Below are 25,121 nucleotides of genomic sequence, written 5' to 3'. Positions count from 1 at the left end.
TTTTTCCATCAGAGGGGGGGGCCGGAAAATAAAAAAACGAAGAGGGTAAAATTCTCCCGCTTCCTCTCGCCCCTCCCCCACCTCATCCCTCCCGTCTGAGAATTTTTGATGTTTAAAATGTCTCAGTTGAAAAAAAAAATGTGAATTGCAAAAAAAAAAAAAATTGTTTTAAGGTTGAAAAAATAACAAAAAATGAAAAAAATAACGAACAAAAAAAACTGCTTGCATGTTAAAAATGTGAAAAAAATAACAGCAGAAACCGTGAAAAAAAAAGAGAAGAAAAAAAATGGAATTCTCGGTTTATGAAAGGTGTGTTGTCGTTATTTGTTTGCTTGTTTTTTTTTATTTAATTTTCTCGTGTGTCTGGAATAAAAAAAAAAGAAAAACGAAATCCGAAAAATCTGAAATTTAAAGGGAAGAAAATGAGAATATTTTTTTTTTCCACAACGCGATGTATTTCTGTGAAGTAAACAAAGTCATGTCTCCTTTTGTGCTGTTTTGTGTTGGGAGGGGGGAAGGAGGAGGAGCTTAAAATGTTTACATCAGCGCTAGAGGAGGAGTTAAAAGGTTCAGAGTATGAAAGGTCCGTTCGGGTCCGAATCCCAACGCAGGTGATAAGTCTTTAAAATATAGGCGGATTAGAAAAGAAATTAAAAACGAAGAAAAAAAAAATCAGCAAAAGGGGGGGGGAGAAATACATGTTAATAAATTTTCGTTTTTTTCGGTTTTTTTTAAAATTAATTTTAAACCAATAAAACAAAAAAAAATCAGATTTTTAATTTTAAGTTGTACAATTTTTAGGATCCTTATTAATTATTATTAATTCCTTATTATTTTTAATTATTATTAGTCTTTCAAATGTCACAAATTGGTGTAAATTATAATTCCTCTCTGAATTCAAGAATTGTTTTTTTTAGCCCCGCTAGGTTTTGCCCCGGGGGAATAATCTTTAATATTTCAGGAGATGGTTGTACATTAGAAACTGTGGGGGGGGGGTTTAAGCGCTTTTTGGTCACTTTAAGCACAGGAAGTGTGGATTACAAAAAGTGTAAATTTTTATCACACGTTATCACTATAGCAACCAATAGAACGCCCCAAATAACCGCAACATTCCATTGGTTCTCTAAGGGGGGCACACAGCACCCGGGGGGAGGGTTATTAATGCGGTCAGCAGAGTCAAGTAACACGCAGCATAGAGGGTGTTTGCGTGACGTGTATGTATGTTTGTGTTGACGGAGACCCTACACCCCGATAAGAGGGCGCTCTCTGTGAATAGTACGAAGCAGAACCGCAAACCTATAGATCAGGATAAATGAGATTATATGTCATGGGCTCCGTCTCGTTTGTGACATCATTGTGAGGGCTGTTTTTTTATTTGTGAGGGGAAAAAAAGTTAATACCACCAAATAGTTAACTACAGGCCCTTTGTTTGATCTATACATTGGCTATACATTTTGTCCTGCGATTTGCAAACCACCCACTAGATGGCAGAGTCATTAAATGAAAACAGCGGAGAATCCAACCTGCAATACCCTCCAGCACCACGAGGTGTCACCGTAACACGAAAAGAGGGCGCAGGTAAGTCTGTCCCTGAGAGAGGGGGAGGGGAGGCAGGTAGGTCCTGTAAATGGTGTAAATGGCTGTTCCGCGGCCCTCAGGAATCGGGTCTATCCTCAAATACTAATGTGGCAATTGTACATCGCTACTGAATGGGGCGGAGCTTTATAATGCCAGCAGCAGACAGCGTAAATGCAGCTTCGGGGGGACCTGGAGATACAGGCCGGAGGGTCTATCGGATTCTGACTGCTCTGCTTGGCCCGTTCCACGCGACGCGCGTCCCTTTACTGTCCCCAGAACCAAACCCCAGGCGGAGACTGACCCAATTCATCCAGTGACCTTAATGAGATGTAAGGAAGATTTACTTCACGGAGCGGGTGGAAGAACAGCTTCCCAGCGGAAGTGGTAGAGGCTAATACAGTGAGCGAATGCAAGCATGCATGGGATAGACATATGAATAGATAAGTGGAGCAGCCTCCCAGCAGAAGTGGTAGAGGGTAATACAGTGAGGGGATTAAACACGCATGGGATAGACATACGGCTCCTGAATCTAAGACGAGACCAACGACTGATTAAGGTTTGAGTCTTTACAGCAGGAGAAACTGGCGACTAGACGGGGGCCGGATGGGGCCGATCTGTAGGTTTCTATGAACTTGTCCACCTGGTGCTGCTGCTTCACCAAGTAAAAGGTCAGACGCTTTGTTATTAAGCCAAGTGGGGATCGCGCACCTCACTCACTCGCCAATAACCACAACTCCCAGCGATTGCGTCAAATCCTCCGACTTTATTCTGCACGGGAAATACTCGACGCGGGTTCAGACCTCATCGGGCTGCTTTTCGCGATCACATACATTATTGTATTATTGCACTGTTGATTCTGACGCACCGGTGGAGGTGGCCAGGAACGGAGGGTGAGAACTTAGTGTTAATTATCCATGGAGATAAATAATTAATAGATTTCATTAGATAATTAAGTAAAATATATACGGATTTGGGGTATATCGGGGCAGCGTAGTTTTTTCTCCCCAGTTCCTCGCGAGGGGTTAAATCGCATTGAAGGCACGGTGGCAGATCTCCATTCTGTGCCAGGCTCATTCTTTCCACATCAGGAAGTTGTGCTCATTCCGTCGCCGCTCCACCCGCGTGATTCATTCCTCCCAGGGATTATTCTCCAGCGCTGATTATCGAGACCCGATGAGGGGTTTCCATGGTCCCCTTGTGAGCTCAGAGGGGGTTTGATTTTTGGGGCACCCCCCTTTCTCAAGCAGTAAAGGAATTTGCCCAGTTACTCCAATGCCCCGTTCCGTCTCGTTCCCTCAATGCTTCTTGCCCTCCTTGTCCAGCGTCGTCACCCAATCGATCGTCCGCCACTTGCATTCCTCCCAGCTGTACAGCGGCTTGTAGCCAAAGTGTCTCTCGGCCTTGTCTGTCTGCACGGTGAACGTGGTGCTGGCCACGGCAAGTGTGTAGGGGTTCAGGAGGGGCGCGTAGACGCACACGGGGTGAAGTATCCACTGCAGCAGGGCATTGAGCAGAGCCAGCAGGTACAGCAGGAAGTAGGGCACCAGCGGCCGGGAGCCCACCATGCGGAAGCCGCAGGAAGACAGGAACTCCATGTTAAAATCCTGGTAGCTCTTGTACGGAGAGGAGTCGTAGCAGAAATATACCTGCCCGCCAAGGGTATCGGGGCGATCCTGCAGGGCGCGGGCGGCCAACACGTGCATCCAGGCCACGTTTCCTGCAAGAGAATACAATAAACATCTGCTCTGGGCTCTGACTCTAGTACATGGGGATCGGGTTCCTGCTGGAGTCCTGCTCTGGTTGTTTATTTTGGTTCTACCTGGAGTCCTGCTGTGACATTTGATTCTGGTTCCTGCTCTGCTTTTTGTTTCTTGCTGGAGTCTCGCTCTAGTCCTACTCTGGATGTTGGTTCTAGCTGGAGTTCTAGCTCTAGTTGGTTGCTGGGTCTACTAGAGTCCTGTTCTGGTTCTTTATTATGGTTCTAGCTGAAGCCCTACTCTGGTTGCTGTTTATGGTTCTAGTGGGAGTCCTGCTCTGGTTAATGGTTCTAGTTCTAGCTGGAGTCTCGCTCTGGTCATTCTTTCTGGTCCTAGTCTGTGTCCTGCTCTGGTTAATGGTTCTAGTTGGAGTCCTGCTCTGGTCCCTGGTTCTAGCTGGAGTCTTGCACTTGTTGTTGCCTCCTGAACCCACACCCTTTCTTACCCACGTAAACCCGTCCATGCTCCACAGACTCTGCGATTGCCCGGAACACGCGACCTCCCGTCCTGAGACTTTGGTAATAAAAATCCTTCATGAGTCCGTGGCCTTCGCCGTAGATCCCGGTGGGGCGCAGGGAGCAGGTGTACAGAGTCTGCCCCCCCCTAACCTGCCGACAAAAAGCACGCGTTTTGTACATAATGACTAAAAGGTTACTTTTCGAGAAATAGCTGGTTTCCCTGGGTGGGGTTTGGTGGCTTCACAATGTCCAATGGGGTCTTTAGTCAAATGTGATACCAACAAAGAAAAAAAAGACAGAGTCTCATTAACTTTGTGGACCACACAGGTCCCTTCCGTCTTCAGATGGAGTGAAGAGACCTCTGAGGTCCCAAAAGTTGATGGCTCTTTCCCATATTTTCTATATTGTCCCAATAAAGGGTATCTCCATCAACTAAAGACCCCATTTTTTCTTAGATGCCTTTTGTTACCGCGTCCCGCGGCGACACTCGGTGGTCAGTGTGCCGACTACAGGTCACCAACAGCTCCTCCTATGGCCACTATGTGTACTGCACTGTGTATGGACTCTCTGCTGACCCCTAGGGGTCCTTCAGTGTATTACCTTCTTGCCATTGGCTTCCAGGACGAGTTTCTCTGCCTTGGCCTTACTCAGGGGGTACGCCTGATTGTGACATACTCGGTATTCTGTGTCTTCGTTGCCCCTGCAAACACAAACACTCAGTCAGAGACCGAGTGACGGATCTAGCGGATCTGTCGCCCCTCTGATCTCCCCCGGGTTCTGGGGCAAAGTTGGGGTTCACCGGATGACTGTATGATATGATATGATTTCCCAGTAACTAATACCCCGTTAATCGCCACGTTGCTGTCGGTACCCTGTGAATGAGTTCTAGGCTCTGATGCCCCCCATACCTGTAGAAAGGGTCCCCGTACAGATTCGGGCCCACAACCTCCATACTGCTGGTGTAGACCAGGAAGCGGACCCCCTCCTCCTCACACGCTCTCAGCACATTCTCTGTCCCTGCAAATTGGAGACCCTGTTAGGCAGCTGGATGGCCCCCGGACCCCCCGAGATTGTCACCCACCCCACAGACCCACATAGAACATTGTCAGGGTCTATCCAGGCTGCGGAGCTGCATATCTCTGTTTTTCCCTGCCTTGCCTCAGTTCCCATGTTTTGTTGTGATCCATTCCTGGATTTCCGTATGCTCTGTTCTGTACCTCTGATTCCTGGATTCTGTTTCAGCTCTTTGCTTCAGCTTTGTTTCCTTTATAAGGTGTGTCCCACCCGTTTGTTCTGTTTGTCTCAGTCGTGACTGCCAACCATGCAATGGACCCCAGAGAAAATCATCCATAACTCACAACTCATTCACCCCCAACTCAACACAAACACTCAGAGACCATCACCCGCCTTGAACCGACAGAAACTTTCACCCAACCCAATGACTCCCAGAGACCATCACCGATCCTACGGACCACCAGAGACCATCACCCAACCCAATGACCGCCAAAGACCATCACCCAACCCAATGAAGACCTTCACTCACTCCATGGACTGTGAGATGTTTATAGGCCCCCACAGTTCGTATCGGCTTGTGCCATGTTTTACACAGACAGATCCGCTCCATGACCTCTCACCTGTCACATTGACCTCTGTGACCTTGGTTGCCGGCACTCGCCCCCAGACGTCCACCAGGCTGGCGGTGTGAATGACCAGGTGACTCCCCCGCAAAGCGCCGCGAACATCCTCCAAAGACGAGATGTCGCCGCGGATGAGACGCACCCTCACTTTATCTGAAAAAAAAGCAAGAGACGTCTACAGAGACACTCAGCCTGATTATACCCCGCAGCACGGAGAGGGGCACTTATCTTTGTGGGTGTGGTTAGGGGCGTGGTTGGGGCATTTAGAAGAAGATTAATGAGTTGTATTAATTTATAAAGCCGTTTCCTGCTGTTTCTATACACATTATCGGGGCTTTTAGGGCTGTAGAACCCTGCGATCCCCTCATACCCCGCAAACATTCTCACCTCCTAGAAAAGAGGGGCATCGGGGGGCGGAGAGAGGGGGTATCAGGGAGGAAAAAGGAACATCTGGGGAGGGATAAGGGGCATCGGGGGGGCACTTGGGAGACGCCCTGTCTGGAGAGAAATTTGGGGGCTGAGAGACAGATTGCCCCCCGGGGGGGGTAAAATAAACGTTAATTTCCTTTGGGTATTCTTGAGGATAACTTTGTTTATTGAGTCGGAGGGCGGCCATTAACCCCTCGTAACTCACACCAGGCAGCTCGGTTTTAACCCTTTCCGTGCCGCAGGTGCTTGGCCTGCCTTCCTGCTCTTCTTGGTAAATATTTTACCTGAAGGCAGAAAACGCAGAAATTCTGGGGAAGTTTGTTGTTTTTAAACTTTTTCCATGGATGTAGACTGTTTGTGTTGGAGCCGTGCGGCCCCAGAGAATCTGCCCCTCCCCCCCCCCGAGACTGGGGCAAAAACCCTGAGAATCTGCGAACAGGTTAAATGCAGAGCCAAGAAAACCCAGAAATGGAAATTCTGCGGAAATTTATTTCCTGTAATTCTGCCCGAAACAAACAGGAAGCAGAGCTGTTCCAGGACCTGTCCGCAGGGGCCATGGGCCAAACATATGACATCATCGGTGGGGAATCCGCAGAGATTGATTACCTGCTCCAGATAAAAGAGTACAATCCTGTGTAAAAACGAGTGCTGGAGGGGCTCCCGGGGGCCCCCAATCTCCTACACAAAGCAGTGTGTGGGAATTTCTGTCGGGTTTGTACAGCGCTGCGGAACAGGATGGCGCCATATAATAAAAGATTCAGACGCAGGAATCCGGGAACAGTTTGAAGAGTTAATCCAACAGGAACCAAAAGTTACCCCACGGCCATCCCCGTCACAGGCAATAAATCGTTTCTCTGGCAACGGCTTCCAGAACTTGTCTAAAAGGGACGGTCCGGCCACCAATGAGGTTAATGCGTCTGACAGCCGCGCGGCCCCTTTAAATGAACATTACAAATGCACGGGGTGGGGGCGTATGGGGTCTGCAGAATTGCCCCTCTGCTCACCTCGAAGTTATTTTCCGTGCCCCCCCAACCCCATTGCCTAGAAAGAAATCCCATTGATCTCAATAGCAGCGCTTTCCTGCCACCGATTGGCTGCATCAAGCAGCGGGGCTGTTGGGGCAATAAACTGCCCCGTTAACCCTTCATTCACACCCACCTTCCCCCGGATGTCGCCGGTTGGTGGCCCTGGGGCCGTCACTTACCGCTGCCGAGCGTCTCGAGCGACTCGTCCAGGTGCAGGTCGAACACTCGGATCTCGGACAGATCCGCGGAACGTTCCAGCAGCATCCGGACCAGGTGGGAGCCGAGGAACCCGCAGCCCCCCGTCACCACGCACACGCGGCCCTCTCCGGACGCCATCTGTGGATTAGAGACATCACGTCAACAACACGCGTGTTCCATGCGACAGCCGTGTCCTTCCACCCCCGCTACCCGGTACAGCGCAGAGCGTGCTGGACACACGCGTGGTCCCCTACATCTGCCCTGTTTATTGGCTTTTTAGAGGGTCAAGGGCTGAGATGGAATGGAAGGGTGGTTGATAAGTGGAACAGCCTCCCAGCAGAAGTGGTAGAGGGTAATACAGTGAGGGGATTAAACATGCGTGGGATAGACATACGGCTCCTGAATCTAAGACGAGACCAACGACTGATTAAGGCAGGGGCCAGATGGTGCGGTCGTGGGTCGGATGGTGCGGTCGGGGGCCGGATGGCGTGGTCGGGGGCCACACTGGGTAGTTAACCTTCATATTAAACGTGACCCTCTAAACACAGCCAGAAAGCCCTCAGCCCTGGTCGGAGGCTCCAGCTACGTATGACTCCCAGCAGCTCTCGGGAGATATTTTATCATTAAGCCGTTTATTTTCTTACATAATAAATTCCGTGCGGCGCACGTGGCTACCACGAGCCGTCTCCATGACGACATCAGGGATGTGCAAGGTTCATTTCACAACAACGTTTTACGTGAAGCAAAGAGCTTTAAAGGGGAAGTCCCGCTGTGTTCACAAAAATGTATTTGGGTTTAAAGCACTTATTCCTCCCCATGTTCCTGGACAATAATACCGGGGTCGGGTATTGCTGCTCGGTTAGTAGAATGCCTCGGTCTTAAAGCACCAGGAGGACCTTGTGATTTCTCAATTGCTCTTTATATAAAGGACATGATGCGCTGCCATAAAGCAAACTGCGCAAGGGGAGGAGCCTGGAGGTCACATGACTGAGCGCTATGGGGCATCAGGTACCCACATTAACCCTTCAGTTACCCCGCTACCTGCCTGCACGGAGGGCACTAACCGCTCAGTTACCCCGCTTCTTGAGCGTGCCCGGGGCAGGAAAGCGGAGCCCCGACGACCCCGTTCTGTTCGGTGTTATTTTATTACACATTTTGTTGCCCCTCACCCCAACCCCCGCCTTATCACACACATTACTCTCTCTACACTAATAGATTGCAAGCTTCTGGGGCAGGAACCTCCTCGCCTTCTGCACCCGCTATGTCTGTGTTAATATTCACCCCCCCGTGACTGCGCCACGGCCTCTGCTGGCGCTATATAAACAGAACGTATGGGAATCGGCATCCGTCTGCAGTCACCCCCACATCCTGCACTCTGCGTCCCGTGCCAGCTGGCAGCTATGGGGTGAGACACCTGCTGGAAATAATACCCCCGGCAGACGGCCCAGAATATAAATGCCCCCCCCCAGGTGTGCAGAGAACGTACCTCTCCCTCCGGCTGCCGCTCCGCTCTGAGCCGAGTGCTTTGTGAGCGGTGGGGAGAGGAAGGACGTTCAGGGGAGGAGGATGTGGGTGGAAACTGTGAGTCTCGAGCGAAGTGCACCTCGCTGTGCTGCGCTGGGGTAACAGCGGGGGGAGGGGGGCAATTCTTCTGGAGTTTTAGGGTAATATAGTCTAAGTGGCTTCTCCTTATGGATCCGATGAGAACGAAGCCTCCGGTCTCCATGGCGCCGGCAGCTGAAAAGCCCCCAGAGTGAAAAAAACGCTGCCGTAAAGCGTTGTGCTTGGCGAGGTTAGTGAGTAGTGGGCGGTGCCTAAACATCACATGACTTACTAGAATGGCGACCACCGGGGCCGCAGAGAAAGCGGTTCTAGGAACGAGAAGCGAAGCCACTTCCCCCTCTGTGCGGCAGACGCTCCCCCTCTGTCTTAACTCTCATCACCCTCAGCAGAGCGGCTTCTCGCCCCCCCCCCCCCGGCCCGAGGATGCGATGGTGAGAGACGGGCGTGTTTGGCTGGGACCGGCAGCACCCCCCCCCCACCGTAAATCTGCCAGCTGAGCCGTCGGGAGCGTCCCGGATCCGGATAATTATAAAGCAGCAACGCCCGGGAATTCACGACGGCCACGAAGCCTCCACCTAGAACCCGAGAACGCGTGGAACAGCCGATAGCCTCCCCGGCGACTCGTCCAGGAGAACCTGGAGCGGCACTTAAAGAGCTGCCGGCACTCCCGGGACCACCATAAGAAAGAGACGCCCGCGGGAGACGCCCCCAGCCGAGAACCAAAAACCAGCCGCAGCCACGTCTCACATTTACCAAAAAACATATTTTTTTCCCAAAACTTCTGTCCATCTTTGACTCGCAAAACGATTCCATCGCTGAGCGCAAGTTCCGGAGTCCTGACACAAACCCGAAGGCAGCGGAAACCCCGCAATGTGTCTGAATAAAAACAATACCCAGCGATGGGAAAACCGGTTCTCACAAACATGATTACAGCCGCTGCTGCCAGCGGCGTCACAACTGCAGCACTGTGAGTGGAACTGCCTCCCAGCAGAGGTGGTATTTGGTAATACAGCGAGGGTATTAAACATGCGCGGGATAGACATACGGCTCCTGAATCTAAGACGAGACCAATGATCGAGTCTTTACAGCAGGAGAAACGGGCGACTAGACGGGGGCCGATCCGCCGGTGGGTTCTGGGTTTGTTCCATAATTGCACCCTTTACAGGAAAAGGGTGGAGGCATGGACTGGACTTCCAGCTGAAGTGGAAAGAACGCAGGGCGTCAGCCGCACACCCTGTCATTAGGGATCCGTCACCACAACGCAAGGAACGAGGCCCCGAGACGCGCAACAGAACCCACCGGCAGTTTGGCCCCCATCCGGCCCGTCTAGACTGTAAAGACTCGATCATTAATCAGTCGTTGGTCTCGTCTTAGATGCAGGAGCCGTATGTCTATCCCATGCATGTGTAATCCCCTCCCTGTATTTCCCTCTACCGCTTCTGCTGGGTGACTGTCTCACTTATCCACTACCCTCTCAGTAACTAGATGAAGGGATTGGAGGCCGCCGAGGCATGTTCTCATAGGTTTGCTGTGTTGGCCCCGGGGTAGGTGAGGAGGGCCGTGCAGAGATCCATGTTTGCTTAGCCTTGAACCAGCGAAGGACGCACCTGATAAGGGTTTATCTTTAACAGACAGCCGGCAGCTCTCCCCCCCCCGATACACCACCCAAGTATATCTGCCCTATTACCCCCACCCGATACACCACCCAAGTATATCTGCCCTATTACCCCCACCCGATACACCACCCAAGTACATCTGCCCTATTACCCCCACCCGATACACCACCCAAGTATATCTGCCCTATTACCCCCACCCGATACACCACCCAAGTATATCTGCCCTATTACCCCCACCCGATACACCACCCAAGTATATCTGCCCTATTACCCCCAAGTACATCTGCCCTATTACCCCGGCACCCCTCCCCACCCCTGTACATACATGCCCAATAATAAAGAGTCACACACGTGTAATATATGTAATAAACTCATGTTTCTACAAGAAACAAAGCTGTTACTATACAGAATATACAACTTTTTCCTGGCCTGAACCCCCAAAACGGACCTTTTTCCCAGAAACCGATATCCAACATACCCCCCCCACCCCGCGTGGCAAAAGATGGCAGCTTGCTGCCCCGGACCCCGAGCAAGCAGGCTCTGTGTAGGCAACGGGGTACAGGTGCCCCCCCCCCCCCCGCACTGGCATAACCTGGGCAGGACAGGGTTAACAGAGTGCCCGGCTCTGAAACCGACGGCTTCCCTCTGAGCACTTAAATGGTTAAAAAGAAACAAAATAAATAAAAGCAGGGTCGCAGAAACCCCCCGCAATGCGTAGCAACGTCACGTGACGCGAGCGCCCGCCCTTCACCACTCAATAGGTACGCGGTATCGCTATACGTTGGCGGATTCCTCTTCTCCGCTGGGGCCGGTGACGCGCCAGCCAGAGCAGAGGAACGGCGGCCACCAGCTGGGCCACAAACCCCATCATACCCGGGCTGGGATAATGGGAATTGTAGTCCCTCAATTCATTATGAAATCCAGTCCCGGGGGTGGGAATAGTCAGTGTTCTATACAGACGAGCCCCCCGACAGTCCCGTGTCATCAGCCGGGGGCCGCTGGCGGCCAAGGGGGGCAACCAGCTGTGGCTGGGGGTTAAACACGTAGTAAGAGAACGCGCCGGTTAGTGTTACCGTGCGAGGGGGGCCACCTTGGACAGACACGGCAATCGGAGGGTTTCAGGCTTCGTTCAGGATCCGTTGCCGTGGCGATGAGCGTTGTCATGGCCGTGTATAAATAAACAAACTTCCAGTAAGGAATAAAAACAAGAATGTCTAAAATATATAAAAATTGCAAAAAAGAACGTTCATACAGTGCGTATAGAAACACACACCGGGGGGGGGGGACCGTGGGGGCTGAGCCGGGGGCCACGCGGCAGCGACGGGGGGCTGCGGGGGTTAAAGTGCCGCTCGTCTGATTCACGGCACCGCTAATCCCACCCAGATCTCAGTCCTGGCTCCCAGGGTCCCGTGGTGGCCCCGGCGTTCCTCGCGGTCAGTGCTGCAGGCCACGGTAGGGGTCTGGCCCATGCGGAGATGGGGTCTGTCGGGGGAGGGGGTTAATTCAGCGCCCCCCTGCAGTTCTCCGTCCCGCACAGGCAGGGGATCTTGTTCTCTTCGAGGGGGAACTTGTAGTCGTAGGTAATCTCCTCGTTCACCCCGATCGGCTGCTTCGAGTAAATGACGATTTTCTTCTGGGACTCGATGGTGATCACTTTGGCGTAACAGTTCGGCTGCGGGGGGGACAGAAACAGAGCCACGTAAGTCTCCTTTTACCCAAAACTTATGGGAATTTGGACCCAGGAGCTCCGTGCTGCGAAGATATGGAGAAAGGTAGAGCCCAAGCGGGGAGCATTTATCCGACTCACAGCGGGTCAGGCGGTACTAGCGGGACGGGGCATTTATCCGACTCGCAGCGGGTCAGGCGGTACTAGCGGGACGGGGCATTTATCCGACTCGCAGCGGGTCAGGCGGGTACTAGCGGGACGGGGCATTTATCCGACTCGCAGCGGGTGAGGCGGTACTAGCGGGACGGGGCATTTATCCGACTCGCAGCGGGTCAGGCGGTACTAGCGGGACGGGGCATTTATCCGACTCGCAGCGGGTCAGGCGGTACTAGCGGGACGGGGCATTTATCCGACTCGCAGCGGGTGAGGCGGTACTAGCGGGGCAGTAACCGGACATACATTTAGCTGCCTTTATAACACGGCCGGTAGGGTGCAAAGTTCACGAGGCTCCCTACAGAACGAGAGGCCAGGCGTGATGCAACCCGGGGTAAATTCTCCCCTGCCCCCCGGGGTAAATTCTCCCCTGCCCCCTGAAGCTCACCGTGCAGCAGTGGTTAATAAATCGCGCCAGGTTTCCACACTTGGTGGCATCGATGATGGTGTCCTGATCCACGCGGAACAGATAACTGCTGCCGATGCCTTCCTGCGAGTATCTCTTCTCTCTCATATCCGCCACCATCTGCCAAGAAAAGAATGCGCATGAGGGGGCAACACAGGGTTAAACCCCGCACACCAGGGCATAATGTACAGCAGCAAACACCTGACGACATGTATATGTTATGCAGCCCGGGGGCATCTGCCGTGACCTGTAATTACACCAATAAAATCTTCCAGAGTCCCAAGGTCCCTTATACCCCGGCACAGGAACCACGTAAAGGAATTTCAAGGCAGTAAAGATGTTAAACGCGAGATTATGCCAAGGTCAGGGGTCACCCGACACACAGCAGAGAAACTCCTGCCGGGAACTGATGGGTTAATCCGCAGGCAATGCCCCCTTGTGGCCGAGTTTGGCGATAAAGCCATCAGAAAAGTAAATTAAAGGGGCGCATCGAGCACACGGCGGGCGTCTCTGCTGCCGGGAGAGGCTTCACTCACCTGCCGGATATTCTGCCCCACGTACTCGATCACCATCTCATCGGCAGCTATGGGCTCCATGGCAAACAGACCCCACTCGTGGATGCGGCTGCGGCCGAACCGGAGCTTCTTTTTCCGGAACTGCAGGGGCAGAAAGAGGGCGCGTGAGCCGCGGGGTACATTAACAGAACAGGCAGCGGTGCAGCGACCCCCAAACATACACTAAATGCCCCCCTCTGTTTACCGATTACCCGCATCCTTCCCAAATGAATCCAGCAGCTCGGGGCAGACGAGGCTGGGACGTTTCCCGGCCCCCCGGCACCCTCTGCTGGCCAAACCCCGGCATTACCTTCAGCTGGTTGAGCTTCAGCAGGTCGCTGTCCAGCAGGGCGGACGAGCCGATGGCACTGAGAAGGCGTCTCTGCTCCGAGCGGCGCTCCGACAGCACGCGGTTCGTGCCCTAAAGAGACAGACGGTGAGTACATGAGAGCCAAGAGGGGTTGGGGGGGGGGGGTTGTGTCCCCGGGGGGGGGGGGGTTGGTCGTGTCTCCCGCTCACCTGCGTGTCGCCGTCGAGCTCCTGCACAGACACGGGGAACACGTCCAGGTATTTGTCTTTGTCCTTCTTGCTGATGGCGTAATAGCCCTCGCTCCTCGCGCAGCCGGTCTGGTGCTCCCGCAGACCGTCCTGGCGGTTCTTTCGCCGTTTGGGATCCGCAATGTTGGTGAGTGAGAAAGGGTTAAGGGAAACAAAATGCATGCGCATGCCTAGAACCGCACCAACTTCATGGCGCATCCTATGAGTGGTGCCAATTCACCTAATTGCCCCCATGACACAACCCCCATTCACCTAATTGCCCCCCTTACCAGACACAGCCCCCATTCACCTGACGCAGAGTACCCCCAGGGCTGATAAGGATATTAGGGTGATGCACCCAGTGCGTGTCGTTGAGCCAGTCCGTGCTGTGATCCTCCTGCAGGAGCCTCTCATACGTGTCCCGGAGGTAGACCATGTCCTCGCAGTCCAGTCCCGTGTTCCATATATCATACAAAATGGTCATCTGCTCGAACTCGCTGCGTATCTCGTAGCGCGGGGGGGAGAGGAGAGGCGGAGGGCGTCTGTTCCGGTGGGAGCGCAGCTGCCGGGTGCTCGCCCACGTTTCCGGGTCGTCGTCGTCCTCGTCGGAGGTCACCTCGCCGGGTTCTGCCTCTTTGACCGGTTGCTGTTTCCGAGTCCTGCTCTTTGGCTCCTCGTGGCCGAGGGCAGGAGGAGCCTCCTCGGTCTTTTTGGAGGGGGTTAGTTGCATATCTCCTACCTCCAGCAGTCCCGTGTTGCCCTCCCCGCCGGTCCCTGCGCCACAGCCTATGCACACCACCTCCTCCGGTGCCTCCAGAACCGGTTGCCTGAGGTCCACGTGCAGCAGCTCGCTGGGTCTCTCTTCCACCGATAATGCCCTCTGCCTCCTGGAGTGCAGTTTCAGGTTGGCCGGGATGGAGGCATAACTGTGCTCAAGCAGGATCTGCCGAACCGGGGCAAGCAGCGCGTCCTCCGCTGGTTCTGTCCTTTCGGGTTCGCGAGGTTCTGGCGCCAGGGGGGGCTTCTGCGCCTCTTGCCTGGGTGGTTCGGGAAGGGACGCCACTCGGACCTCCTCTTCCATATCTTCACCGACGTCCTCCACGCCGTCTTCCTGCGCGCCCTCCTCCCGCTCCCCCCGCGGCGGGTAGGACCGCACCAGACACGCGTGGTCCCACGGAAGGTTGAGAACCGTAAAACGCTCCGGCTCTTTCTTCTGCGGAGACGTTTCTTTGGCTGGGGGGGGCAGCGAAGCCGGATCTTGTTTTAGGCTGCCGAGAATCTTATTCAATTGGCTTGGAGGAGCCTTGAGAGATGGGACAGGAGCCTCGTCGATGGGCTCGGGGGGCTCCTCCTTGGGCTCATTTGGTGGGCTGCGGGGCAGTTCGGCGGCGGGTTTCTCCAGGAGCTGGTGATTGAGGGGTTTGCTCTCCGCGGCCTCCGGAACGAGCTGGAAGGACACGGTTTTGCGTCTTTTCTTCGGCGGGGGGAGCAGCTGCAGAGGGGGAGACGGAGGGGCACACGGTTTGGACGGGGGGGCAGGAGCGGGAGCCGTTTCCAGGGCCGGTTCCTCCTTTACCGACAGAACGGGAGATTTCTCTGCTCAAAAAAAAAACAAACAAAAAAAACCCAGAATCAGGTGAGAAAGAAATACGAGGGAAATAAAAATACATAAAATGATACTTAAAGTATTTTCCACATTTTAACACTTTTACAGGAATCACGCAATATCGTGGTCTGGCACAACACAGACAGGAGCCACAGCGGCCCCAACTGGGGTCCCAACGACTTCAAATGGGGAGAAGTTTAGTTTTTTTAACAGGGGCCAAACCTTTCAAACGGCCGTAAGGCTTCACCCTGCGCATTAAACCTGGCAGGGCATTCATGGAGATCACTTTTGCCCCCTTTAGGGCACGTACCCCGTGGCTGCTCTTTCGCTGAGACGGGCTGAGCTTCTGCTTGCGGTGGGCTGGGGGCCACGGACGGCTCGGCAACATCCGGCGGTTTCTGGAGCTCGTCTTGTTCTTCCTCCTCGTCGTCGGAGGAGGCCGGGGAGGACGATGGTGAGGAGGATGAGGAAGAAGAGGACGAAGAAGAGGACGAGGAGGAAGAGCTGCTGCTATCCGATTCGCTGGAGCTGTCGCTGTCGTCATCCGACACGATCTTGGAGGAGAGCTTGGAGAGAGGAGAAACGTCGTCTACGGGACAGAGGAACGTTCGGTTATTCGACTCCGCGATGCCGAGGGAAGAGACGCGAAGCGCTGAACACGCGAAGCCGCTGCCGGCGCGATCATCATACACGTGTATTCACGTGTATCGGGGGATGGAGAGCCAACGCGGCCCTTCATCCCACGATCTAAGAAGAAATGCATTGTGGGGATGTACGGGGGGGGTGGGGGCGGCTCGGGCCGGGGGTTATAAAACCGGCGACAATCTACATCCTCTGACGCGTTCAGCCACATCGCTGATAACGCAACATGCGCCGCGTTCAGGGGGTGTGAAGGAGGCAATAACCACCACGCGCTACACGTAGAAACCACGTTAGGCTCACCTTCAGATTCCGCTCCTTTGTCACTCATTTCATCTTCATCGTCCTGGGAAAAAAAAAAAGAAAAAAATCAATCGTTTAGGCCGAGAAACAGAAGCCGCGCCGGGTAACGTCACCGACACGCCGCCCCCCGCCACGTATCATAACACGGCTGCGGCCCCACAGACCCCGAGCCCGCCGGTCTCACCTTCTCCAAAGCAGACTCCTCGGAGGCCTCCTCTCCCTCGCTGTCCAGGTGGAAGTGCTTCCTGCGTTTGTGCTTCACCCTGCCGCCTTCCCTGGGGGTGGGTTTCGCTCCTGTCCGGGGGTCCGAGCGCACGGCTTTCTCTCTCTCTGCAGCGGGATATGTGATTGGAGAATGAGAAGCGCACGAAGAGTCCGACCCGACACTCGTGGAACGTGAAAAAAAAACTCACCGTCCTCCTCCTCTTCGGGCGGTGTGGACGGCCGAGGCCTCTTCTCCTCCCCATCTTCGCTCTCCGATTGCTGCTTCCTCTTAACCTGTGTTTGGGGGAGACGGCGGACTCATCAGAAGCCTCTCGAGGGGACGGACGCCGCCGATCACCTGGAACCGTCCATTCACACCCCCACTGGCACTCCATCCCCTGCACAGACACCCACCTCACCAGAGTAACCATCCACCAGCACTTGCTCCGTCCATGGACCAACAGAGGCTCCACCTGTCCACCTCTTCCCCACAAAAAGGTCACTAACCTTGAAGGAGGGTAGCCTGAGAGCCCCCCTGAGTCCTGCTCCAAATCCGAACCCCTCCGCACCCCCGCTCTTGGCCCAGTCCACCAGAGAAAGCAGCCCAGGGTCCTTGGGTCGAGTCTTCTCCTTGTCCTCCTCCCGCGGCGGCAGCTTGGGCGCGTTCTGGAAAGGCTGAGGAGTAAAGAGACGCGAACGTGCATCGGAGCGTTAGCTTCCGGAAACATATTCTCCCGACTCGATCCGCCCCCCCCCCCCCTTCAGCCATCTTTGTTCCTCACCTTCGCCTTCTCCTCCTTGCACTCCCACCACTCATCGAAAGCGCTGAACGCCACGTTCTCCACCATTTTCCGGTTCAGGTCTCTCTGCATGGTGCTCTTCATCTCCTGGATAAGCGCAGATAGCACGCTGATGACCGTCGAGGCGTGCGGGTCCCCCCCTGGTGTCCAGCCCGGAGGTCGGGGATCCTGTCCTCCGCTTCGACCTGTCCTGGCAGAAAAATCTCTAGGGGGCAATAAAGGCTGGGGCTGCTGGGAGGGAAAGGGAGGGTAGACGGCTCCATAGACCTGCTCCGACATGAGAGGAGGGGGGGTGAGGCTGGCGGTGCCGGAGCGGGTGAGGGAGCAGGGGCGGTGGGTACGGCTCCTCGAAAGGCTGCCCTTTGCCTTGTCTGCTCTGCTGGAGTCTGCTGAGCATCTGCGTCTGCATCTGGAAGGACATGGAGGTTCCTCCCCACTGGTTTCCCAGCCGGCTCACCAGCTCCATGGAGTTCACAAAGTCATAGATATGGGGGGCCGACGAGGAAGCGCTGGCGGGATCCAGAGGAGGGGTGGAGGGGCGAGCGCCATGCTCAGTCAGCCGTGCCCTGGCTGCCGTAGGTAGAAGTGGGTAGGTTGAGGGTGCCTGGTGGTGGGGCGGCAGGGGTAAAAGAGGAGATGGGAGGGACTGTGAGGGGTAAGTGGCCCCCGCGCCCCCAAGGTGGGATAGAAGGGGATACGGGAGTCCTGAAGCTCCGGGAATCTCCACGTTAACCTCTTCATCGGAGATTTCCATGTCCTCTCCGGACGACAGCTGGGGGGAGACAGAGGAAAGGGGAGAGTCACCAATCAAAGCGCCACAAAACAATCATAAATCAGGCAATATCCGCTAAAAGAGGACTGTGTGTTTTTAGTATATAAACGCCACGGCCTGCGAGAGCCGCGAATCTCCATCCTAATCGGCTAAAACATTCGATTCCCGCTCCAGCAGTTCTCTGCTTCGCCTCCTTTTATTAGCTCGGGCCCAACAGGCAACGGGTTTCTCCACCGGCACTCATCCCAGGAGATCCTGAAAGCTGTGCTGGGGTGACAGTCCGAGGAGCAGCCCGGCCCCTGAGCAGCCCGGGGGAAACCCAACAGCCCTGAGGAACCATTTGAGAAGCTGAGGACCAGAGGAACGATCCCGAAACACAGAGGTAACGGGGGGGGGGGGATTACGAACATTTGATTAGCTTCTCATTGGTAGAAATATTGCTCCAGAATGATCTTCCTGACCAAGCTGCGCAGAGAGGAGCGCGGAGCGGAGAAGAGAGGAGCGCGGAGCGGAGAAGAGAGGAGCGCGGAGCGGAGAAGAGAGGAGCGCGGAGCGGAGAAGAGAGGAGCGCGGAGCGGAGAAGAGAGGAGCGCGGAGCGGAGAAGAGAGGAGCTGCGGGGTGTAACAGAATATCGCACAATATATCTGAATGCTATTTAAGGTTTCCAAAAATGATTATTTTTGCTTCTGGACAAGTTTGGGATTTTTTATATCCTTTCCTATCACACCTGTTGGCCCCGGTAACGGCTCGCGGGCCGATGAGCGTCACTGTATCGGAGCGGGGTGAAAAAAAAGCCACCGATTGATACATTTCTCTTCTGTTCGCAACAAAGCAGCAAGTTACTCGACACAAAGAGAAACTTTATGAGCTAATTGCTGGAGTCATTTTAATACGCATCACTCAGCGGGGAGGAAAAACCAAACATATACTTTCCCTGTTCCGGAAAAAAACCAAAAATAAGACATTTATCCTGTTCTGTGCTAAAAAAAAAAAAAAAAAAAAAAAAAAAATATTTACGGCTGCTTTTAACTGAACGAGACTTTGTTTAGGAAGCCATGGAGGTTTTTAGGGGCGCAGGGGCTTCTAGTGAGACCTCTGGCACCGCATGGATGTGTATCTCACCCGGTCCTGCCCGTTCGCCGTCCGGCCAATGTCTCCCAACCTCAAGATGGCTTCAGCCGACACATCCTCGAAGCTGACGGGCGGGGGAGGGGTGTAGGGACCATGTGCCGGCGGCAGCGGAGGAGGAGCTTCTTCTACGACCATGGCCTCCTGTGCAGCGCCCACTGCTGGCTCCTCGTCGTCCTCCTCGGTGTCCGAGGGCAGGAAGGAGAACTTGGAGCGCTGCTCCTTCAGAAGGGCCTCGATGCGGGAATCAAGGCTGCTGCTATGCTGGGTAAAGGGGAGACTCTCGGAAACGCCATCAGGAAGCGGAGAGCAGGAGCGTGCGGGGGACGGGGGTGGAGAGGATGCCGGAAGGGGCGGTGGTGGCGGCGGTGGGGGCTCCCAGCCCTCTGTTGGGGGAGGAGGAGGAAGTACTAAGGTAGCGCTGTGCACTGGGGGAGGGAGAGGTGGGTGGGCCAGGCGGTAATCGCGGTCAGATTGGTGGTCGTCAGGAGGGGGGCGGGGGAGGCGGCGGGGGCAGAGGTGGCGTCCCAGGAAAGCGGTGCAGCGGCGGCTCCTCGGGGGGCAGGGGAGGCTTCCTGTGGCGGGATGAGCGGTACGAGGACTGCGGGGAGGAGTGGTGTTGGTGCCTGTGATAGCGCCGGTGGCCGCTCTCGTGCTGCGAGGAAGAAGATGCAGAGGAGGATGAAGCCGGGGAGTAGCGGTGGCCGGAGCGCCGGGAGTACGAGTCTCCAGAGCTGTTCTCCTGGCGCCGGGACTTGTATCCTGAGGAGTCCTGGGAAGTGGAATGGCTGGGGGTCCCCTGCCTGCAAGAGAGGGACAGCCGGCCATAAATAAATATTTATTACCCCAACCAGGAATCAGAGACACTCAGCCGGCCAAGAAATAATCTGTGCGTTTTATTGCAAAAAACAAATCATTTCAAAATAAAAATCCCATTTATATATAGAGATATAATATATAGATATAATAGATATATAGAGAGATATAATATATAGAGAGATATATAATATAATATATAGAGAGAGATATAATAGAGATATAATAGATAATAGAGATATAATATATAATAGAGATATAATAGATATATAGAGAGATATAATATATATAATATAGAGAGATATATAGCCCTACCATGTAATTGCACAGTGGAGATATTTTTGTGCTCGATATGAAATGACACGGATTCCCTCCCTGGATCACCTCATACCTGCTGGAGTACGCGGAGTCCTGAGAGTAGGGGGTGCCGCCTCTGGGAGTGTATGGGGTACCTTGCGTGGAGGACAGGGAAGGGGTATACTGGCTGTACGCCGAGCCTGGGTCCTGAGATGAAGGAGTCCCATTTCCAGGTGGGAAGGGGGAGTCGTTGGACACGCGGCGTCGGGAATCCACCTGGGAACATGCGATAGAGACACGCAGTCAGCACGCAGCCACGATCGGTCACTGACCACCCTGCAGTATAAAGAGAGATCTCTCACCTGCTCCGGCTGCAGTCGCTCCGTCGCCCACATCGCACTCGTTGGGACTGTCTGAGGGGTGTACGAACCGCTTACAATCATATCGAAGTACTTCTGCCGCTGTTGCCCTAGAAATACACAACAGATCGGCATAAGACGGGAGCCTCGGCAGTCTCTTTCCGTTATTTGGCAGTTGCCGTTTGCGATGAGAGGTCTAACGGCCCCACGTCTACAAACCGCCTCGGAGCAGCAAATAGGGATCCGATCCCGCGAGGCAGGCGTTTTTTATTGGGTTTTCTCCTTCGCCCAGCTCCTCGTCTCATCCCACCTGTCCTCTAACTCCTCCTCCCCCCTCGCTGTTGGGGCGTCTCACCTCGGAGGTCAAGCTCTGCATGGATGACGTTGCCCATCACGGACGTGTTGTGAAGGTGGGTAACAGTTTCCCTGGCTGCCCGAGAGCTTGAGAAGAGAACTTTGGCAAGTCCTAAGTGTTTGCGGTTTTTAGGATGGAGCAGGATCTCCACCTCCTCCACGTCTCCGTATTTGCGACACATTTCGGCCAGGAAGGGCTCCCGCACGTTGTCATTGAGATGAGCGAACGTGACTTCCTTCTGGGGGAGCTGCCCCACATAGAACTCATCCAGCTGCGAGGTCAAGGGTTAAAGTGTTAGACATGAGCTGAGAGGTGCTCACCAACCTGCACCCCCCCCCCCTCCGCTAATCTCCAGCCTGTACCTATCCCTCTCCGGCAGCGCCCGCACGTCTCCCAGGCCAACTAACATCTTATACATCCCATCGCCGACATGCGCCCCCACTCTACGTGGCAGGCTATTAACCCATCTCTGTTTCATTGCGGCCGTGCCGACGACCTGCCTGCCCCCCCAAGTCCCAGTACCTTGAATTTCGGGACAGGGAGACACACATCGCGCGGCTTGCTCCATAGTCTGTGTTTTCGGGGGTCCCGCACATCCCCCTCTGGAAGGAATGTCCCATCCTGGATAAGAGGGGGGAAAAAAATATATAAATTTAGAAAAGGCACACGAAATACACATTCCGGCCCAAAATCAGCAACCGAGGCCTGACCGTCTCCAGGACTCATACGAGCTCTAAACGTATTCCTTCCTCGGACGGCCTCCCCGGCTATACGAACGATAACGACAACACAGAAGGGGTTAAATACTTCTAACGGGCTACATTTCAGACAAGCAAGGAAATTCTAGAGCTTTCCGGCCCAGGACTGGATCCCGGCCATCAGCGCACGTTCCACAACAGCCCGAGATTCCCACGCGAGTGGGGGGTCTCTCCCCGCTTTATCCCGCGGCTCTCACAGCGATATTGAAGTGGATTCCATCGTAGCGGTAGATCTTCTGCGTCGCTCGGCACAGAGCGGGGTCCAGCAGCAGCTTGTAACTCCTCCACTGGAAGCCGGCCGCTCTGTGACTCTCGCCCTCGGGCTCCATCAGGGGACATCGGACCTGCGGAGAAGGCAACTATTAGCCACCCATCGAACACACAGAGCGCTCTCGGGCTTTGTAGATGGGGTCTCGGCGTTGCTGCTCAGTGCTGTGGTCCTGCGCCTTAGACTGTCGCTGCGCTTTAAATGATACCCTTTATATAATCTCTTGTGCCGTTCCTCTCATCCACTACTGGATGTGTCTCTCTGCTCACTATTCTACAGGGCCGTCTCTGGTGCTATTCCCAGCAGTCTACAGGACCGTCTCTGGGCCTGCTTTTTCTTGGCTGGCTGTAGTGTTGTCAAAAATCTCAGTTTATCCAACTCCCATTTTCTAGGCCTCTCTCGCTCTCCCGGACTGTCTCTACCAGTCTCGGGGCCTCTCTCGCTCTCCCGGGCCGTCTCTACCAGTCTCGGGGCCTCTCTCGCGCTCCCGGACTGACTCTCCCAGTCTCGAGGTCTCTCTCTTCCCCAGGCTATTTCTCCCAGTCTCGGGAGCTCTCTGTTCGGAATGTCTGTTTGTGCAAAAGGGCCACCTGAGACTCACCTGGCTGTCTCTCTGTGTTCCCGGCTGTCTCTCGCAGTCTCTCCCCCCGGATCCCTCTCTGTGTCCCAGTAAAGATGACTACAGTCTTCGACGTCACTTTCGCGTCGGCTCAGCCCCTTTTCAGAGTTTTGGTCTCTCTCCTCCTGGATTTAATCTACCCGCCAGCCTGCTTCATTTTCTCCTCTCGGACGGTCTCTTTAATCGCACTAGTAAAGCCCCGTAATTAATGTAATTCCAATTAACTCTGTGTGGAATCTGCGACCGACCAACACTCACTCCAGCTTTGCCTAGTCTGCTTTCCGTCACCGCACTTTACACACTTTTTTACAAAAACAAATTTCTTAACGTTTTAAAGGATCGACAGTACTTTCTAACACTAAATTTGACTCGACTGAAGAATTTTGACAATCTAAATTTTATTATCTCACTATAGTAAACAAGATGTTAACGAATCTGCGACGACGGTAACATTGGCTGGCGTCAGGAGGGAGGAAAGGCGGGTTTATACCATAGAGAAGAGCTGTGGGAGGGAAGGCCGGCAGTTCTGCCCGTTCTCTATGGTAGCAGGGTGTGCAGCACCTATACACTATGGTATATGGGTAGTTCTGTGGTGGTTACTGTGCAATGTATAGAGCAAGAGGTAAATGTAACAACCGCAATATGAGGAGAATTATGGCAATAATGGGATTATTCTGCTCTTCTTACATGTGACCTGTGTGTCCTAGAGATATATATATAATTTATTATATTTTTAAGTAAGTCTTTGGTAAAATCATATAAAACAATTTGAATGGTGGCCATTACTTAGCATTGTAAACTCTCCGGCGTCTCATTACGATCAAAGCCAAACTCCAGGTATCAACGTGTCGAAGAACCCTCCATGGAGGAAGACCGGAATGCCCCTTCAAGAAAGTTGGCGTCTTTCCCAGAATACGTGGGTTTTTAGGGATTTTTTTTGACGTTGTGGGGGTTGGGGTATCCCCACTGGGGCAGGGAAGAGCCTTGAGGTGGAACAGCCCAGGGTCCACCATGAGTCTGTAATGGAGGACGGATGCACCATTAATGGTGGGATTTCAGGCAAACGGTGTGGGGCAGTCGCCGTGGATACCAGAGGAATGTTCCGGCTGACTTACACCTGTGCACCATTGGAAACTTTGAGGCGGTGTGAGACACGGCCCATGCGCGAAGGACAAGCCTCAAGTTGGGGGACAGATGACGTGATTAGTCTGCCAGGAGACCCAACATAGAAAAAGAGGCAGAGAACATTTTCTGGGTAAACGTACGCTGAAGTCTCCGGGTCAGATTTTCTTTTTTTGGGGGCATGTAGAGGTGTGACCACACTGACTCTCCGCCCCCTAATTCCACCTACTCCCCGCCCAGTTACTGCCTTCTAAAGGCTTTTGGGGGGCTAGCCACGCTCATACAAAGAGCCACTTTTGGGTAGCCTATCCTGGGAAGGCAGGTGGGATGTATAACTGAGTAATTGAATTTATTCACTCCGCATGCTGCAGGGGGCAGCACTTTACCTGCGCTGGGCAGCAAGGTGTGAACATTACATGCGTCCCGGTAATAGAACTCTATAGAAGCCGCATGATTCAGCAGCGTGTAGACCAGACGAACCCCTTCTTCAGTTAAAGTCATAGAAGTCAATAATAACTTCTGACCAATTGGAGTCCCTGAAACAAGCTGTTATTAAAAAAAAAATAACACCCAACAGCGTTTGTAGTAAAATGGCCCATGTTTATTATAGTTATTTTGAATCATTAATTTGGGGACACTGCAATTAATCAAACGAATTATTGGTCTTGCTGAATGATTATTTTTAACAAACCATAAAGACTTCAACACCCAGCAGCCTTTGCGTCTGACCTGCATCTGCTTTCCTCTTCCTTTTTTACGCCCCCAGCGCCGAACTACATTTCCCGACACCCTCTGGGGGAAAACAGCTGTCCGCCATTTTAGTTGTAGTCCATCTTGCTTTCGCTTTCTATCGTCGGTGTGGTAGTAGGAGTCTGCGGGGACTACGCCTCCCAGCGCGCTTTGCAGCCAAGGGGGTGGTCGCCCGAGCCTTTCCCACATGGCGGCCATGTTGGATGTGGTATTGTTATGTATGTGTGTGAGTGTGTATGGGTGAATGTGAAAGGAAGGGAGTGTGGAGGAAGGGGGCAGCTGATTTAGGGCCGGGGGTTTTCACTCTGGGGGCTCCTACAGACTCAGCACATGCTATGCGTGACAGAGGGGAGCCTGCTGCGCCCTGTGCCCCTTGAAATCAGCCCCTCACAGCCTCAGCGACTGCAAAGCAGGGCTGGGAACATTAGCAACAAGGTGAAAGCTCCATAGGGGAGGCGAGGAGCAGGGCACAGCTCTGGGCTTCACAGGAAAGGGGGCATCAGGCTAGCACACCCTACACAGGCCCCCCCCACCCTCTGTGTGCCCACTACTGCCCCAGGCAGGGGTGTGTGGGTGTGCATGTTACAGAGCTGCTTGAAGTCAGGTGGTGGGTCAGGCTGCAGGGGGCTGGGATCCAGGGCTGCCTTGCACCATGTGGGGGGTGTAGCGGTGGCAGCGCGGGGGGGG

The 25,121-nt window shown here is 53.8% G+C and overlaps 2 protein-coding genes across 2 annotated transcripts; both read right to left on the bottom strand.

The window, feature by feature from the left end:
- Positions 1-2,873: 2,873 nt before the first annotated feature.
- LOC149285639 (3 beta-hydroxysteroid dehydrogenase type 7-like) lies at positions 2,874-7,220 on the bottom strand. Its single transcript, XM_089495121.1, has 6 exons — positions 7,064-7,220; positions 5,428-5,583; positions 4,702-4,810; positions 4,394-4,493; positions 3,781-3,943; positions 2,874-3,295 (listed from the first exon to the last, which is right to left on the bottom strand). Exons 1-6 carry the CDS (start codon positions 7,218-7,220, stop codon positions 2,874-2,876), a joined length of 1,107 nt encoding a protein of 368 aa, XP_089351247.1.
- A 4,539-nt stretch (positions 7,221-11,759) lies between these two features.
- Positions 11,760-22,004, bottom strand: LOC149285638 (histone-lysine N-methyltransferase SETD1A-like). Its single transcript, XM_089495120.1, has 20 exons — positions 21,873-22,004; positions 21,440-21,538; positions 20,918-21,188; positions 20,566-20,672; positions 20,298-20,479; positions 19,687-19,893; positions 19,085-19,643; positions 17,457-17,961; positions 17,172-17,374; positions 16,897-17,064; positions 16,599-16,683; positions 16,370-16,515; positions 16,186-16,228; positions 15,934-16,098; positions 13,983-15,236; positions 13,620-13,789; positions 13,411-13,521; positions 13,083-13,202; positions 12,529-12,666; positions 11,760-11,933 (listed from the first exon to the last, which is right to left on the bottom strand). The coding sequence occupies exons 1-20, from the start codon at positions 22,002-22,004 to the stop codon at positions 11,760-11,762; spliced, it is 4,839 nt and encodes a 1,612-aa protein (XP_089351246.1).
- Positions 22,005-25,121: the final 3,117 nt, after the last annotated feature.

This window comes from Sceloporus occidentalis, unplaced genomic scaffold, assembly GCF_023333645.1.
Source record: "Sceloporus occidentalis isolate IW3139 unplaced genomic scaffold, rSceOcc1.0.p SCAF_76, whole genome shotgun sequence".
In the NCBI taxonomy this organism is placed as follows: Eukaryota; Metazoa; Chordata; class Lepidosauria; order Squamata; family Phrynosomatidae; genus Sceloporus; species Sceloporus occidentalis.
This window is presented reverse-complemented; position numbering and strand designations above follow the sequence as displayed.

Bases quoted from the DNA above. Each gene is read 5' to 3' on its own strand.
- LOC149285638 (XM_089495120.1), bottom strand. From the start codon at position 22,004: ATGGAGCCCGAGGGCGAGAGTCACAGAGCGGCCGGCTTCCAGTGGAGG. The intron at 16,684-16,896 runs GTTAGTGACCTT...CCCCAAACACAG, and splicing joins TCAGGCTACCCTCCTTCAAG to GTTAAGAGGAAGCAGCAATC. The intron at 15,237-15,933 runs GTATGATGATCG...TTTTTTTTTGAG, and splicing joins CGATACACGTGAATACACGT to CAGAGAAATCTCCCGTTCTG.
- LOC149285639 (XM_089495121.1), bottom strand. From the start codon at position 7,220: ATGGCGTCCGGAGAGGGCCGCGTGTGCGTGGTGACGGGGGGCTGCGGG. The intron at 4,811-5,427 runs GTGAGAGGTCAT...TCCAATTTGCAG, and splicing joins CACAGAGGTCAATGTGACAG to GGACAGAGAATGTGCTGAGA. The intron at 3,296-3,780 runs GTAAGAAAGGGT...ATTCTCTTGCAG, and splicing joins GCATGGACGGGTTTACGTGG to GAAACGTGGCCTGGATGCAC.